At 36.3% G+C, this 16,791-nt stretch overlaps 3 protein-coding genes across 4 annotated transcripts; 2 read left to right on the top strand and 1 right to left on the bottom strand.

The window, feature by feature from the left end:
• The first annotated feature begins 1,087 nt into the window (after positions 1 to 1,087).
• On the top strand, positions 1,088 to 8,372 carry LOC137740933 (uncharacterized). Of its 2 annotated transcripts, none has more exons than XM_088685802.1 (19): positions 1,088 to 1,277; positions 2,239 to 2,352; positions 2,441 to 2,668; positions 2,759 to 2,845; positions 2,980 to 3,069; positions 3,157 to 3,283; positions 3,437 to 3,537; positions 3,817 to 3,985; positions 4,114 to 4,235; positions 4,656 to 4,784; positions 4,943 to 5,041; positions 5,133 to 5,190; positions 5,271 to 5,346; positions 5,425 to 5,554; positions 5,959 to 6,116; positions 6,540 to 6,612; positions 6,702 to 6,893; positions 7,044 to 7,137; positions 7,352 to 8,372. In XM_088685802.1, the coding sequence occupies exons 2-19, from the start codon at positions 2,278 to 2,280 to the stop codon at positions 8,221 to 8,223; spliced, it is 2,880 nt and encodes a 959-aa protein (XP_088541928.1). In that variant the 5' UTR covers positions 1,088 to 1,277; positions 2,239 to 2,277; the 3' UTR covers positions 8,224 to 8,372. The 2 variants fall into 2 exon arrangements, with proteins under 2 accessions (XP_088541928.1, XP_088541929.1); XM_088685803.1 differs by having other exon boundaries at positions 1,092 to 1,277; positions 2,234 to 2,352.
• A 1,992-nt stretch (positions 8,373 to 10,364) lies between these two features.
• On the top strand, positions 10,365 to 11,183 carry LOC137731908 (calmodulin-like protein 3). Its single transcript, XM_068471169.2, has one exon. It carries the CDS (start codon positions 10,532 to 10,534, stop codon positions 11,099 to 11,101), a length of 570 nt encoding a protein of 189 aa, XP_068327270.2. The 5' UTR covers positions 10,365 to 10,531; the 3' UTR covers positions 11,102 to 11,183.
• A 921-nt stretch (positions 11,184 to 12,104) lies between these two features.
• LOC137708822 (basic leucine zipper 9) lies at positions 12,105 to 15,040 on the bottom strand. The gene is made up of 6 exons (XM_068447977.2): positions 14,650 to 15,040; positions 13,902 to 14,019; positions 13,590 to 13,752; positions 13,279 to 13,354; positions 13,002 to 13,127; positions 12,105 to 12,635 (listed from the first exon to the last, which is right to left on the bottom strand). Exons 1-6 carry the CDS (start codon positions 14,920 to 14,922, stop codon positions 12,345 to 12,347), a joined length of 1,047 nt encoding a protein of 348 aa, XP_068304078.2. The 5' UTR covers positions 14,923 to 15,040; the 3' UTR covers positions 12,105 to 12,344.
• Positions 15,041 to 16,791: the final 1,751 nt, after the last annotated feature.

The raw sequence follows: 16,791 nt of genomic DNA, 5'->3' as shown, positions 1-16,791 counted from the left end.
ATCACCTTCGATTCCTAAAAGAGCGTAATGAAGTGTTTTTTGTTGCAAAAAGTTGAGGTAGAGTATAGGATTTTTGTTGCAAGACTTCATTAAACTAGTTGATTCGTACATACAATTTTTTTACCGTTTGGCCATATTAAAGAAAAGGTAGTGCTGGTATTTTTTTTTTTTAGTACATCAATATTTTACATTAGGAGGAGGAAGAGTTCGGCTAAGTCACACAATAGGCAACTTAATTTGGTATCAAATTTTCCGTCCACAAGATTCGAATCTAAGGTCTCTCATTTTTAAACGAAGAGTAATACCACCAGGTCGTAGCATTAAGTGGTAGTGCTAGTAATTTATAAAGAAGAAAGATGTTAACGACATTTGCATTTAATTTGAAAAGATAAACCTTTTAGGTCATTCTTTAACTAAATTAGAGGACAATTATATACTCAACGCGTGGAATTCAAAAGGAATTATCTGTTGATGGCATACTTGGAATAGAAATAGAATATCATAAAAAGTCCCATTGTTAGTTTTCGAAATAGCATAAATTATAGTATTTTTTTTGTTGCAGAAAGTAGAGGCAGAAATAAGTTTTTTATTGTAAGACTTTCAATCTATTAAGTCATACGTACGAATTTTTAACCATTTGACAGATACTAACAAATAGACAGTACCCATCTCTATATATAAAGCTAAGCCTAAAGATGAAGTATTTTTAAGGTCACAAGCTTCACAAAAAATAAATGAACAAAAACGCCTTCAAAACGAAAAAGTTCAAAAATAATTCAAAATAATGTATTAAATATGACGGGTTTTTGGGGTCAAGACCACTTGAAAAGTGAACACCTGCATTGAACCGAAAAGGTCAAAAAATTATTCAACACCGGCCTAGGCCCAGGCGACTATAGCCTTTTTATTGGACCGCCATTCCAGTTTCCAGATTACAAAATACACAGGGCGGTTAGATACGCGCCACGCATTTCAAGAAATTCCAACGGCCACTAACCTCACCCACGCACTGCACTAACCCAACCAACTACCTCGCGACGCGTAATCCCACGTTTTAATTTCCCGCGGGTTTTTTTTGTCCGATTGGACGAGCTCGCGAACGAACAGTCACGGGCAGTGGCGGAGGACTCTTAAGTCTCGCCACGAAAACGACAGTCGTCGTTTCGACGAAATTACCTATCAGTCTCTTCTTTCTCCTCAACAATTTTCAGTTCCAAATTGCTCTCAGCTTTTCTTCTTCTCTCTGCTTTCGCCACCGGAGCTCCCTGGGACTTCAGGTGGATTACATTTCTCTGATTAGTTTTTTTAATTTCTTTTTTTTTTTCTTTTGAATTATTGATTGTAGTTTGCTGATTAGTTGTAGTTTAATATGCTGATTAAGTTTTGAGTGATGAATTTTATGTCAATTTTGAGAGGTTTTATGAACTGGGTTTTGAATTTCAGTCAGAGAAATGAATTTTCTTGAGAATTTGTGGTTGGTAGGAGTCAGGTGAATTTAGTAAAAGTTGTTTGAAGCTGCATCCTTAAATTTTGATCTTTTTTGTTGAATTACCGTTGTGAAAGAAGTTAGCTTTGTATGAACACTTGAAGGGTTTGGTTTTGGTGAAGTTGTTTGAAGCTGCATCAATAAGTTTCAATGGAGGATATTGATGAATGCCTCGGAAGGGTCAATGGGAGTTCAGAACTATTTAGTAGGAGTGGTTGTGCTAACTTTGAGCTTATGTTCATGAGCTTGAAGTCGGTACATTGATCCTTTAAGAACACTAGAACAGATTATTGGGGGAGAACAGTAAACGATCATCTTGATCGCTGACATACCTGTCTCTTTATGATATGTTCTTTGGCAACTAGTTCGCTCGGATATTTATTTGTCATATTCTTTTATTTTTCATATGAAGCCGTATACTTCACTTGAAAAGGACTTCCATTTCGTTGTTTTATTAGCAATAATAACAAAGCCAAACAGGACTTCTACATTTGAATCATCTCATAGTGCTTATTGCATAAGAATGTATACAATGATTGCTTGAGTTGCTTGGAGTTTCAGCTCACTTAGTTTCAAATTTGAGATTTTTCATTTTCTTGAGCTTTCTTCCCCTTTAGCTTTTCCTTTTAACTGTTCAAATCTTCCTTATTTTCATTTTGTGTTCTATTTCCCGACTGACCATGTGTCGGTTTATTTGGATCTATTTAGTCTAACTCTGGCCATTTATTTCCCTTCTCTTCCCCCAAGCAAAGATTTGTGAATTTAAACTACTCTTGAGTCCATTTACAACGATGGGATGGGGAAACATCTACAAAAGACGCATGAAAGTGTGCACAGTTGCTTTTCTGATATACCTAGATTACAAGGTAAATTTCATTCATTTCCTTTCACTTTTAGGCTGCCTATTTTATATAAAATACCCTTTTAACCTATTTTTCTTATAAATCATTGAAGGCTCTGCAGCAAAGAGAGAAATGGACTAACAAAACTAAAACAGATGCTTTATGGGAAAATGCGCATAAGCGAAATGCTAAACGTGTTCTCAGTTTGATAGTGGAGTTGGAAGGTTTGTGGGTGAAACTTGGGCAGTATCTGTCTACACGGGCAGATGTACTTCCTGAGGCATACATATGCCTTCTCAAGCAATTACAGGACTCTCTTCCTCCTCGTCCTTTGGAAGAGGTTTGTCTTTATAGATTTTGAAAGTTATAATATCAATAAACAATTATCATCTGCGACGTCATTTGCTAACTGACAATTTCATTTACACAGGTTTGTCAAACTATACAGAAAGAGTTGGGGAAGTCAATGAATGAGTTGTTCTTAGATTTTGTGGATGTTCCTTTGGCAACAGCATCAGTAAGATTTTTAGACTCTTGGGTCTTGGAAGTAGAGTGAACAAATATAACCACTTAGCTAAGATTCATTGCTAATGATACGCTGATTCTAGAAAAAAGGTTTATCTAATTGGTTTCCCATCCTAATTTATGCAGATAGCACAAGTCCACCGTGCCACCCTGCTCAACGGGCGGGAAGTAGTTGTTAAAGTTCAACATGAGGGCATCAAGACAATTACATTGGAGGTTTGTCTTACTTGGCTTTTGAGATTCGGGTTATATAAATTAAAAAGGGGTCACTAAATTATTCTCGGACATACTTTTGTTTTGCAGGACTTGAAGAATGCAAAGTCAATTGTTGACTGGATAGCATGGGCAGAGCCTCAGTACAATTTTAATCCTATGATGGATGAATGGTGCAAAGAATCTCCCAAAGAACTTGACTTCAATCATGAAGCTGGTATAATTAACTGTCATCCTTACTTCTAAATTTTGTCTTACTGCTGAAATCTTATACCTTTTCAGTTTGGCAACCTTGATGACTATTTGTATTACAGGTTTGTTCATTGTGTCTACTTTATTGATTTTGTTTATGCACTCTCTGTTTCTGTAGAGAACACCAGAACAGTGGCTAAAAATCTTGGCTGTGATACCAAATGTGATGATAACACACATGCCGATCGAGTGGATGTCTTGATTCCAGAGGTTATACAGGTACTATCTGTTCCTTTCTTCTAATATATATGACTTTGCAGGCACAATTTCACTTAACTAAGAGTAATATGAGTATTTGTTCATATAAAAATCTAAAGATGACGTATGGTGGAATATACTGGGGTTAGTGATATTAACAAAAAAAAGTGGCTTTAGTGAGTAAAAAACTGAAAACGGAGGTATATACGAAAAAGGAGTTAATTCATTTCTTTAACTATAGATTCTGTCTTTCCTGTTTTACACGTATTTCTCATTTACCATCCTGCTGCTTTTGTTTAGTCAACAGAGAAAGTCCTCATTTCAGAGTTTATGGATGGTATTCGTATAAATGACATAGAAGCGCTGGAAGAATTTGGTGTTGACAAACAAAAGGCTGTTGAAGAAATCACACGTGCATATGCCCATCAAATATATGTTGATGGTTTTTTTAATGGAGACCCTCATCCTGGTATCCCTCTTCCCACCCCATCCGTTTTTATTATTTTTCACCTATTTTTTGTTTAGAACAAGTGAATTCATGACTCAACAAGTTTGTGAGGTATTACATGGTTTACTAATCCTTGAGTTTTTTTGCAGGAAACTTTCTTGTGAGCAAGGAACCTCCATATCGTCCTATTTTGCTTGATTTTGGGCTTACAAAGAAATTATCAAGCTCTTTTAAAAAAGCACTTGCAAAGATGTTCTTGGCATCTACCGAGGTATGTACAAACTGTTATCAATATTTTTTCCTGAAAAACAAACTGTTATTAGTTTTGATATCATATGGTTACTTGATGTTAAAAATTTTAGGTGAGTAGGCTCAATGATTGAAAAGATTGACCTTGGAGTATCCTAAGGTTTCAGAGCCCTTATGAATTGCTCTCCATGGAATGCAACGACTAGTAGTGCTATGTAAAATTTTTCTTTCTTGCCCTTCCGTTTAGATGTCGAGGATCATCTTTGTCAAGCAAATAAGAGCACTGTAATGAGTAATAGCAATGCTTTTTTAAGTGATGACGGTAATATTGTTTGTCAGACTAAATGAAGTGTACTGTAATTGTAAACAGGGAACAATCTGCATTCACTTAAATTAATTGACAGTACTTCTTTGATTATTACATTGCAATGCTTTGTCACAGGGGGACCATGTTGCTCTATTGTCTGCTTTTGCAGAAATGGGACTTAAGTTGCGCCTTGATATTCCAGAGCAGGCAATGGAAATAACAAGTGTATTATTCCGAAGTACAACACCTGCCAAAGAGTCTCATGTAAGTAGTGTGTATGTTTATCCACTCTGGACTGGTTAGATTGGTTCTATTTTTCCAACGACAGAAGTTCTATTCTATTCAGTTTGTCTTCCTATCCTATTTGTTTAGTATCAATTTAAAAAATCCTGTTCAGTTTATTAGCTTATGATCTTCCTTAGGAAACAATGAAATCTTTGGCGGATCAAAGAGCAAAAAACATGAAGGTTATACAGGACAAGATGCAACTTAACCAGAAGGAGGCTAAACGCTTTAATCCTGTAAGTTCATGCATAATGTCCTACCCCTGTGCTTCTCTGCTATGTTTATTGACTAATTTCATCTATGCTAAAGTAAGAATTCCTTTATCAGGTAGATGCATTCCCTGGTGATATTGTAATCTTTTCACGAGTTCTCAATCTTCTCAGAGGTCTGTATATGGAGTTTTGCTCTGCTGTTTGTGTGTTAAATAATTATAACTTTTTAATTTTGCATTTGACTTGGACGTAGGGCTTTCTTCCACAATGAATGTCCGGATTGTTTATCAAGAGATCATGAGACCATTTGCTGAATCCGTTCTACAAGGGTAAGTGTATGCTGAATATGGTGTTGCATTGGTTTGTTGTCATATCTGGTTCTTTTCTGATCGGCCCAAAATTTACAGAAACATTAGTAGGGGACCAATGGAAAATGATCACTGGGTCTATGACACACCTGCCCACTCTAATGTGGAGGCCAAGCTGAGGCAACTCCTAGTTGAGCTGGGGAATAACAATAAAATACTTGGAGTCCAGGTGTGCACCAATATATCTGTTGATATAATGCCATGAAAATTTGAATAGTCCTTTTCCATTTATGTACATTGTTTAATAAAGCTTGACATTGTATGATCTTTCTGCTCTCTCTTATATTCCAGTGCAAGTTTCACTTCGTGACAATTGTGTTGCGTGTTCTATGAATGCTGATCTTTTCTTGTTAAAGCTTTATGATAATAGATCAAAGAGCTAGATCGCTAGATGCCCTTGGAATTGTTTATTTATTTTTACCTCTGTTTTTGTATTGAATGAAGTACACAACAGTTGTTTCATATTATTATTACTTCTTTTGTACTTCAAAAAAATTGATTGTTTGTTTTTAAACTTGACTATTTTTCTTTTCGAATTATAGTTTAATCAAGCTTTCATGATTTTGAATTCAGGTATGTGCCTACAAAGACGGGGAAGTTATTATTGACACTGCTGCTGGAGTGCTTGGTAGATATGATCCTCGTCCAGTTCAGCCCGACAGCCTTTTCCCAGTTTTTTCTGTTACAAAGGGTATAACGGCTGGAATGTTACATTGGCTGGTAGACACTGGGTGAGTATTAGTATGTTTCCATGTTGTCAATTCTATTTCCATGTTTCTTTTTGCTGTATAAAATATGTGCCTGAGGCATTTGGGCATGTTATACGGTTTTACCTGATTTAGAATAAGGTCGTTTCTATTTTTGCGTCTTCATAGCTTGTAGCTTGTATCTCATTGTGTTAGGTGGCTTGGGATCCCATTCCATTCTGCACAACAGGGGAATCAATCTTGGTATAAAAACTTCCATAATGTGATCCATACGGAGAAATAATTGATATTTTAGGCATTACCTGCATGGCTTCAGGAGTAGTTTGACAAAATAACTGCCATGTATGTTACTTTTAACTATAATGACTTGACGAGGGATTTATAATGTCTCTTTATGCATTATGTTGGTAAGTACGGTAAATTGTTTTAACTTTTCCGCCCTTTCAGAAAATTGAACCTCAAGGAAGATGTAGCAAATATATGGCCAGAATTTGGATCATGTGGAAAACATAACATAAAGGTATATACTTTGTGATTCAATTTCTGATATTCTTAATCCAATATCCACTAAAGCTATAAGTTTTGTTTGTACTTTCCCTTGATTTTCAGGTCCATCATGTCCTTAACCATACCTCTGGACTGCACAATGCCGTGGCAGACCTCATAGAAAACCCTTTGCTTATCTCAGACTGGGAGGAGTGTTTAAACCGCGTTGCCCTTTCAGAACCTGAGACTGAACCTGGCCAGGAGCAGCTGTATCACTACCTAACTTTTGGTTGGATATGCGGTGGAATCATTGAGGTACAGTTGCCTACTATTCAGAACAATTTTTAACATCTATTATTTTCATTACTTTTTAGTATTTCTTGGAATCATTGTTTGTATGAACGTGAATCTCATGTTCAATGCTTGCTTTGACCATTTTTCTAATTATCTGTTTGGGTGGGACAGCATGCATCGAAGAGGAAATTCAAGGAGATTCTTGAAGAAGCATTTGTTCGTTCCCTCCAAATAGAAGGGGAGTTTTATATCGGAATACCTCCAGGCAAGTATACTATGTTTTTGCTTCATTAAACGTATGAATACATGTCATGACTCTGCAATTGCACTTCTTTCTTTGAGTTGATATACTATTTTGCTTTCTGTTGCTTTCAGTCAATATGGAAGTATTGGTTCAGTAATTTGTCAGGATGTATTCTGGTAACAGTGAACCTGGGATTTCATTTTTTAATTACCATGCCTTTTTGCTCTTCTCCTAGGTGTGGAATCTCGACTTGCAACCCTTACACCTGATACAGGAGACCTGAAGAAGCTTTCAGGAATTAGGGGCCGTCCTGATATGCCCTCCACTTTCCAGCCAGAGCAATTCGCAACTGCATTGCCCGTTCTATTTAACATGCTAAACGTTCGTCGTGCCATGATACCTGCAGCTAATGGACATTTCTCAGCCCGTGCACTTGCACGTTACTATGCAGCCTTAGTTGATGGCGGTGTTGTTCCACCGCCTCACTCCTCTTCCTCTAAGCCAGCTCTTGGTAGCCACCCTCAGATTCCCAAATTTCCTGCTCAACCGTCACCAAAACAGCAGAAAGGTAACAGAAGCAAGAAGATAGCTGCTGCTTTTAGGAATATGAGAACTAATACGTATGAGAAGACTACACAAGATAGCAAGGACCACGACATTGGTAGTCACAGTAGAAACACGAGCAGCGACAGTAACACTTGCAACGCAAGTGACACCGTGCTGGATGAGGTCGTTATGAATCCTAATCCTCAAAAGGACGGCGCTAAGATATTTAGCAACCCCAGAATTCATGATGCTTTCATGGGTGTTGGCGAATATGCAAACTTGGTTAAACCAGATGGGAAATTTGGACTGGGATTTAGAAGGTATTATTCCCAGGACGGGTCCCTTATTGGCTTTGGCCACTCAGGAATGGGTGGCTCAACTGCTTTCTGTGACATAAAAAATAGGCTCTCCATTGCTGTAACGTTGAATAAAATGGTGTTTGGTGCAGAGACCGGAAAGATAGTCCACTTCATTTGTTCAGAGTTAAATATTCCGGTGCCGGCAGATTATTTGAGATTCGCAGAAACGGCACCTAGTGATGGAAAACCTCTGATTAATTGAGGCTGGTAATTAAGCCATTTTACCCTTCATTATCATTACAAACTTGAACCCCAGAAGAATATGGTATTTACCCCAGATGAATGAGTGTATATAGTTACAGTGATTTTAATTTACACAGCACATATATTAAAAGTGAAAATTTGAGCACACTTGAAATGCTTAGGGTATTGGGTTTCAACCCCATGTGTCTCGGGATTGAAACTCTCTCATCTATTAAATTATTGTAATAGTTTTGAACTCTCCCTCTTTCTCATCTTGACAATAAAAAATTTCCTTGCCCATTGATTTTAGCATATTAATACACTCGACTTGAAATTACGGCACAATAAGAAATTCTGTCATATACAAATGTCTGTATCTCTATCATTTTGTTGTACATTACCAGTGATGCGTAAGAATTATTTTATTTATCATGAGAATTTTGAAGCTGGCCTTATAACGGTAATACATAAGAATTTTTTTATTTATCGTGAGGGTTTAGAAGTTGGCCCTACAACAACAGAGGTGGACACAGAATGTATAAAATTTGTGTACTTAAGAATCTCTCTTGTCTCGTCCAAAACTATTTAGAAGTGATCCAACATATTTCTTTCCCTTCGACAAAAAAAAAAAAAACATATTTCTTTCCCTTGTACATTATTCTTTCCCTTACACATTATTTCTTGTATCGCTCCCATAACATTTTACTTAATTGGTGACATCCAAGAATTTTATTTGTTTATAAAATTTGACGTATAATGAGAGAGATAAACACATAATTGCATATAATATGTGACAGTTAAAAAAATTTCTTGTCCAAATTTAAAAGCTGGACGATCCAAAATAATTTTTTTTTTTTCTCCAATGCATATTATTTCTTGAATGAACTTGCATCCACGTGAAAGATTAGATTAGGAGGAAAGTTTAAATTAGTGTGTTATAAATCCCACGTGAGATGGTGGGCAGTGCATGCATTAGACAGAGAACATTATTTAATTTAATTGGAAAAATTAAGTGAATAAATTAATGTTGCAAATACGAATATAAAACTGCAAAACGCGGTTTCTGGCATTATAGGTGGAAGATAAAAAATAAAAAATAAAGCAAATCCTCTCTGAACCTACGCCACCGGAGTCTAGGGATCAAATTATTGTAGCCTTTAAAAATTGATTTCTAAGCTTCGTTGTCTGTCCAGAAACAGAAGGGATCTGCTTCTGACAAAAGAAAATCATCTCTACAATATCACTAAATCTGATTTTTTTTTAATTTTTTTTTTTTTTTTGGTTTTTTTGTTTCTTTAAGCTTGAGTGTTATAAATTATCTCCAATGGTTCATTTAAAAAAGAAACATTATCAATGCCCTCCATGACTTCCTGCTTCAAGTGCTATATTATTTCCTTTTTCTGGTTTCTAGATGGCCACTAGATAACCACTATTTAATAGATTTAGAAACACTTCTATTATTTTTTCAGAATTCATTTGAATTTTTATATTTTATTAAGGATTAATTCTAAAAATATTTTCATTAAAATCATTTTGAATCATTTTAAAAATACTTTTAAACAAACCTGTATACTATTTCATCTCAAAGTTGAAGTTAGATATGATACCGGTACCATAGATATATAAAAATGGCTCATTTTGAATCATTTTAAAAACACTTTTAAACAAACCCGTATACTATTTCATCTCAAAGTTGAAGTTAGATGTGATACCGGTACCATAGATATATAAAAATGGCTTTTTGTGTCCTTTTTCACTTAAAAATAAAAATAAATAAATAAAAAAAGATACGGACTACGGAGGGGAAGATAATTGGCATTCATCTTAAATTAAAGTCCAAGCAAATATGTCAAAACTTATTTGACATGCTTGGTTTTTCATAGCAAGTAATTTTTTTTTTTTTTTTGTCGAATTCATAGCAAGTATTGTAATCATATTAAACTCAAGTGTCTTTTAAAATACAACTAATTTGTTTTAATCCGAATTTATTTTTCTGACCAGTAATTTATTTTCTTCCAAGTGTTGCTGATTAAACCGACCAACCCTAAAACAAATATGACAGCATCCTTTGTGTATTGAACCAGTTCCAATTAAAAATTCATATTCAATGCCAATTGCCAGCTTCTTAAGAATCTTAAAGACTTATCAAATAATAATTATCATAATTAATGTTGGAGTGGCACTCGTGTAATTCACCCAAAAAACCGGGCATTTCGTCATGACAAACACTATATAAACTGTACTCACTTTTGAAGGAAATCACACACATTTCACATATTTCTCCATATTTTCTGCACACTTGATTAGGCTTTCTGTGCAGTGGCATTATGGGAATTACAGGAGTTTGCTTTAGATTACTTGGTGACTTGGTTCAAGCCATTGGAGGAGTCCCATCAAGTTCAACAAGCAAAGGAGCTCACATTGTTCATGAAGATCAACGTGACCAATATTCCAAATGCAAACCACAAAATATTGCAACCAAAGTTGATGAGTCCATGGCAAGGGCACTGATCACAGTGTTTGGGATGGAAACAAATGGAAGAATCAAGAAGGAAAAGGCGCGGCTTGTCGTGGAGAATCTTGGACTAATACGTAATGAGGAAGACCAGACGGGTTTCGATTTGCCAGGGGATGATCATGAAGTGCCAGTGGAGGAGGTCCTTGGTGGATTGGAGGATAATGAGTCCGAGCGCAACGAGCTCCTGCGCGAAGCATTCAAGATTTTCGACGAGGATGGCAATGGATTCATAGAGGCTGTGGAGTTGAAAAGGGTTTTGGAATGCTTGGGTTTGGGGAGTGGGTGGGAGATGGACCAGGTTGAGAAGATGGTGAAGGTTGTGGATTTGAATATGGATGGGAAGGTTGATTTTCGAGAGTTTGAGTTAATGATGGGGTAATTAAAATGTCATTAGCTTATTGATTAAGATCAAGATGCTTATCTTTTATTTTCTTCAAACAATATGTTGCCCTAATTGTAAATTCAATGGACTCATAATTTTTTTTTCACCATCTAATTTTTGTTGTTTCTTCTTTTCATTTATCTTAAACTCAATCATTCAACCTCAATGGAGAAATCATTTTTTTGCTTAACAAAGACATGAAGAAAGATGTCTAATCACTAACATTACAAGTCCTTACACGATTAGATAATCTCTTATAATACAATTATGTAAACAAATTACAATTACGATAACATGGAGTGTGATTAACAGTGATGATAGAACACTATATAATGAATTAAAAATATTAAATTATCCATAAATCATAGTTGCAACTTTGCACCTTCCCTTAGTGCAGGCACACCCAAATAAAAGAGAGTAAATTGTCTGACATTTTGTAAATTATATTAAACTTACATCAGTTGGACTACTTAATTAAGTCAGCACTACCAAATGTGGGGCCAGATGCAGGAATAATAAAAACAAGTTTGTGCATGCGATCTATTTCTAACCACTGATCAAATTTGGGATCAAACGCCCAAATAATATAAACAAGGTTCATTTTTTATTAATGATCAAATGTAGATGATAGGATGATCTGCGATAAAATATCATCACAATTCATAAACTACTCGAATATAAAATCTTTGACATTAAGTACAGTGCACGTGCAACCCTGATGTGTCTACTTTTCTAACTAGGGAGATGACAAGCATATGTGGATGGATCCAAACGTTTCAACTACAAAACGCGGTTTCTGCTTTTCATGCGAGCACTTCTTCAAGTAAAAGCATTTTTCCTTAATTGTATAACACAGTTGGCAGCATGATCTTCCTTCTTTGCAACCTCAATTATTATACATAAACAAAAAGAAAGAAGAATCTGTTGACTTATGGAGTGTGTAAGTCTGAAATAAAAAATAATTAAAAATTCTAGAATGCACTGATGCATGAGATGCGTCGGTGTAATGGATGGCTACATTTGCGTGTTTCAATTAAAACATTCCAGTTTCTTCAATAAACTGCGACATTTTACATGAGAAATACGAGTCTAGTACAAGCTAGAAAACCATAAAAAAGAAAGAAGAAAAATACCAAGAAAAGGAGACACTTCTAAGAACTACTTAGAGATCTGCCTAAAGCATATTATAAGACATATTCGATCTAACTGACAGGGTTACAGGCATCACAATCGTTTTATTTTATGACCACAAATCCGAGACACAGCTAACAGTATCGCTCATCATCCGATTACTCAGATTGCTATTCGCCATACCAGCATTTCCGAGTCCAAAGCTTGCATTCTGTCCGGAGACTGCAATTCCAGCATACGGAGCATCCTCTCCATGGATGGTAATAGTCGGTGAGACATGTGCTGCTACCCCGCGCAAATTTTGAGGGTTGAGCGGTTGCGTGCCTAGATGACCTTGAAGAATTTGATTGAAAGTAGAGGTCATTGAGCCCCGAGCAACCATATCTTCAGCTAGCTTCACCTAAAATGAAATCACCGCTCCTTAGTGACAAAATTCCTTGACATTTTACTACTGTCATATGGAAATTCTTTAAATACACATACAAACACATGGTTTAGTACTTTTTTATCAGTTTGTTTTAATAAAATATAGTATTCGTTAATCGCTAATTGACATGTTTTTAAAACTGTTTTGTCATTGTTTCGCTGTATATCCACTACTTCACTCACTTGCAAGCACAAGGCAAATCAGAGGTTCTGTTCTACAGATTTTCCACCCTCTTTAAACCCTATATGTTTGCTTGTTTTAAAGATTTTTCACCGTCACGATTGCTTTGCCTAATGTTTTGACATTCCGTACTTAAGCACTCTTGGTGTTATTTTATACCTTGGCTCTCAAAGCTTCCACATCCGATTTCATTACTCTATTGTTTGTATCAGCATCGCGGAACTGTTGAAAAGCATCCGTTAGCTGCCTATGTAAGGTTGAATTTTCTCCTCTCAGTTGTTCAACCTGAAATAAAGCCATAAATCAAACTTCTGCATCAGAATAACTTCAACTATTCGATGTATAATCACAAACTTCACATGGAAAACAAATTAATTACTGGTCAATACACTCTAAATTTTGTTCTGGTAAAGATTCCACCAAAAATATATGATACCTGCAACTCGAGATCCGCAAGATGTGCTTGCTTTCGTCTTCTTGATCGCCTAGCAGACTCCCTGTTCGAGACCTTCCTGCAAGTTAATGACAAAGGTAATGCAGTATTGGATCAATTCCATATTTAAAAAGAATGGAAACAGAGAAAGAAAATATTAAAGGGAAGCGGTTTTCCGCACACCCTTGTTCTCACTGCACACCTCTCTTTATTTCAGTCCATTGGCCTTCGAATATTCAATCCAAAGGACAGAAAAAAAGGATGGTGCGCAGAAGGAGAAAAGGTATGCGGAAATTATTTCCCATATATAATACCTTCTAATGCGTTTGATGTCGAGGGGTTCTGTGCCGTCTCCACACGGACTAACTTCTATCTCGAAATCATCCTCATCCGATTGTTCTCCGGAGGAACCACTGTAGGCTCCTCTTGTTTGGTTATCTCCTCCAATCGGTTTAGCAGCCGATGTTGGACTGCCCACTGAAAAACCATATATCAAAACTCACTAAATCACACAACAAGCAACAGATGGCGCCCGAAACACAAACAGAGCACGCAGAAAAAGCGATGAAAACACACATAAGCAAGTGTAAAGGTGCAAGCTTGACATGTTTTTTCCGAAAGCATACCACAAATCGATGACTGGGAATCCATGGCTGCTGAGATGCAGGAGTTTTTTGGAGTGAGATTTTGAGTGCAGAGTAGGGTTTCTGTCAGTTGACTGCTTGAAAAACCATTCATTATATCCTGCATTCATGGAATATATAAAAACACTTGGTAAATATTGTTCTTGGAGCTAGACAGCAACATTTAACACTTCAGTTTATATACTTGTCTTGTAATGGCTGCTAATGAATTATTTATATAACAATGCCACACTTCATTTTATACACTTGTCTTATAGTATGTGTGTCAGTTTTCAGCGTCTAAATAAATTTGAGTATTAACTTAACCATAAAAATCATTTCGTTACGAAAATAAATCCATAACTTTCCTAAATGAAAAATCTATAGGATTTAGAATTCTGTGTGTTTCTACAACAATTGACATGAGCCTCCCCATCATCAATGACTTGTTAAAGTGGGAACCTATCAAGCATGATGTGACTGGCTTGCTAACAGCCATACGTGTTTTGAATTAAGTATGATTAATTACCCAAGAAATAACTAATTAACTAATTAATCAATATACCATCACCTTTTTCTTAAAATAAACATAAAATTCTTAAGCAAAATTCATTTTCCAACCCCACAACGACGACGTTTTGGTCAAAATATTAAAACCAAACACATAATACAACATGTCAAATTGCATCGGATGACGTGGGACTGGACCCCGGTGTCCGAAAGTCCCGTAAAGTGAGAGAGTGTGACTAACCCGATTTTGGAAAGCGAAGCTGTGGTCGCCGGCGCAGACGTCGCCGAAAAATACATCCGTATCGGCGAAACTCCGGTCTCTGGCCCGAAGTTCGTCGAATTTTTCATCGCCGTGCCCTTGCGTATCGGCGGCCTCCTGACCGATCATGGGCTTCTCCAGTAAGTACTCCAGGGCCTCGCCAAGACAAACCTCCGACGGGCTCCGCTTCAATTCGAGGGGGGACGAGGCTGTTTGGGAGTATACCTCCACGTGGTAACGGGGCTTTTGCTCCATTTGGGATCTCCGTGCTACCTCCGGTGAGATTAGCAGGGAGAGAGGGAGAGAGGGAGAGGGAAGGGGGAGGGAATAAGAGCAGCGGGAGTGGGTATTAATAGTAAAATGCGGTGTGGAAAAGTACGTAAAGAAAAAGTGGGCGGCACATGAAGTTAAAAGTTTGGTGTTGCATCAGATTACGGAAATGCCCTTGTGAATTGTACGAATGGCGCGAGATGTGGGTTTTGTGGTAATTAAACATGACGGGATCTTCGTATACAAGTAATGCAATATATTTTATTTATTTTGTGAAGATCTGACCGTTGGATCCTAGAATCTGGAAGAATCCTGATGCTGACACGAAACAAGTTGATCGTGTGGTGGGCCACCTGAATCTGGCGGGGTTTTGGATTCTCCCCTGCCCCTTTTTCCTTTCCTGCCTCCCTTTCCTTTTCTTCTCTCTCAATGTACATAGGAGGTAATCCTGAGCGTCTAAATAGAATGAGAGGGAAAGGGAGATAATTCGGATCCTCTTTATGTTTGATTACGTAATTGCCTAGTTATGTTTGATTATTTTTTTAACTGTGTTATTTGAACTTGAGATTTCTTCAAATATTTATACTAAGAGCTAGTTCAAAACGTTTTACAATTTTAATATATTACATTGCCAGGTTGCTCAAAATTATTGTTTATTCAGAATCTTATATTACGTTTTCAAATTACTTGAAGTTATTATTTATGTGCAATCATGTTTTAAGATATGGACTTAATCAATAAAAGTTTGTTAAAATAGCATACCAAAACACAATAACCTGTTAAATTCTAAAATGATATTATCAATATGGTTGTGTCGACACGAACATGAAATGACTAATCAAATAGTATATAAAATGCTATGCGATATATTACATTCTAGTTCGAGGGTTAATTTTCCTAAGACCAATAACAATTCACTTTCTTTTTTAATTAAACATGACCAATTTAAAAATACAATATTTACATTTTTCTTTTTTGAACAATTGATATTATCTACACTAGGGGGATGGGGTTGGGTTTAGCCTCACAATGGGTTAGCAATAATATGGTTCAAATTCACATTTGATGAGAATCGAACCTAAGACCTCTCACTTACAAGTGAAGGAAAGTATCACTAGACCGTAGTACTAAGTAACAAATATTTACATTAAATAGTATATAAAATGCTATGCCCTATATGAGGCTAAGCTAACTCCCTTTTTCTTAGTGTAAGTAATACCGTTTGTTAAAAAATGATACGAAATTAGTTGCAAGAATATTTGGGGCCACATATTTAAATAGGTTAGGCTTACTATCATGCCAAGTCACCTAATAGCATTGTTAATTTTTATAGTGAATTATTGGTCCTTATATGTGTAATGGAAGGTCTAATTTATTTATTTAACCATTTTCACTATGGGACTATATTTAATGATGTCCTTTTAGACCATCTCCAATGGAATGAGGGCCAGAGGGCTCGTTTTAGCCCTCTGGTCCTCCAAGAAATTAATATTTTAATAAACACTACAGTGCCATATTTCTTAGGCTATCTCCAACCGAAGGTTGGCCAGACAGCTCGTTTTAACCCTCTAGCCCTCCAAGAAATTAATATTTTAATGAATAGTGCAGGGCCATATTTCTTAGGCCATCTCTAACCGAAGGCTGGCCAGAGGGTTTGTTTTAGCTCTTTGGCCCTCCAAAGAATTATTTTAATGAACAATGCAAGACCATATTTCTTACCATCTCCAACTGAGGGCCAAAGGGACATAAGGCCAAACATAATTTATTATTTAAATTTAAAAACTACAAAAACTTAAATTAAATGAAATATAATGAAATATTTAAAATAAATTGTGAAAACACTTACTTCGTCGT

Source organism: Pyrus communis, chromosome 15, assembly GCF_041283825.1.
Source record: "Pyrus communis isolate YQ-2024b chromosome 15, ASM4128382v1, whole genome shotgun sequence".
In the NCBI taxonomy this organism is placed as follows: Eukaryota; Viridiplantae; Streptophyta; class Magnoliopsida; order Rosales; family Rosaceae; genus Pyrus; species Pyrus communis.
This window is presented reverse-complemented; position numbering and strand designations above follow the sequence as displayed.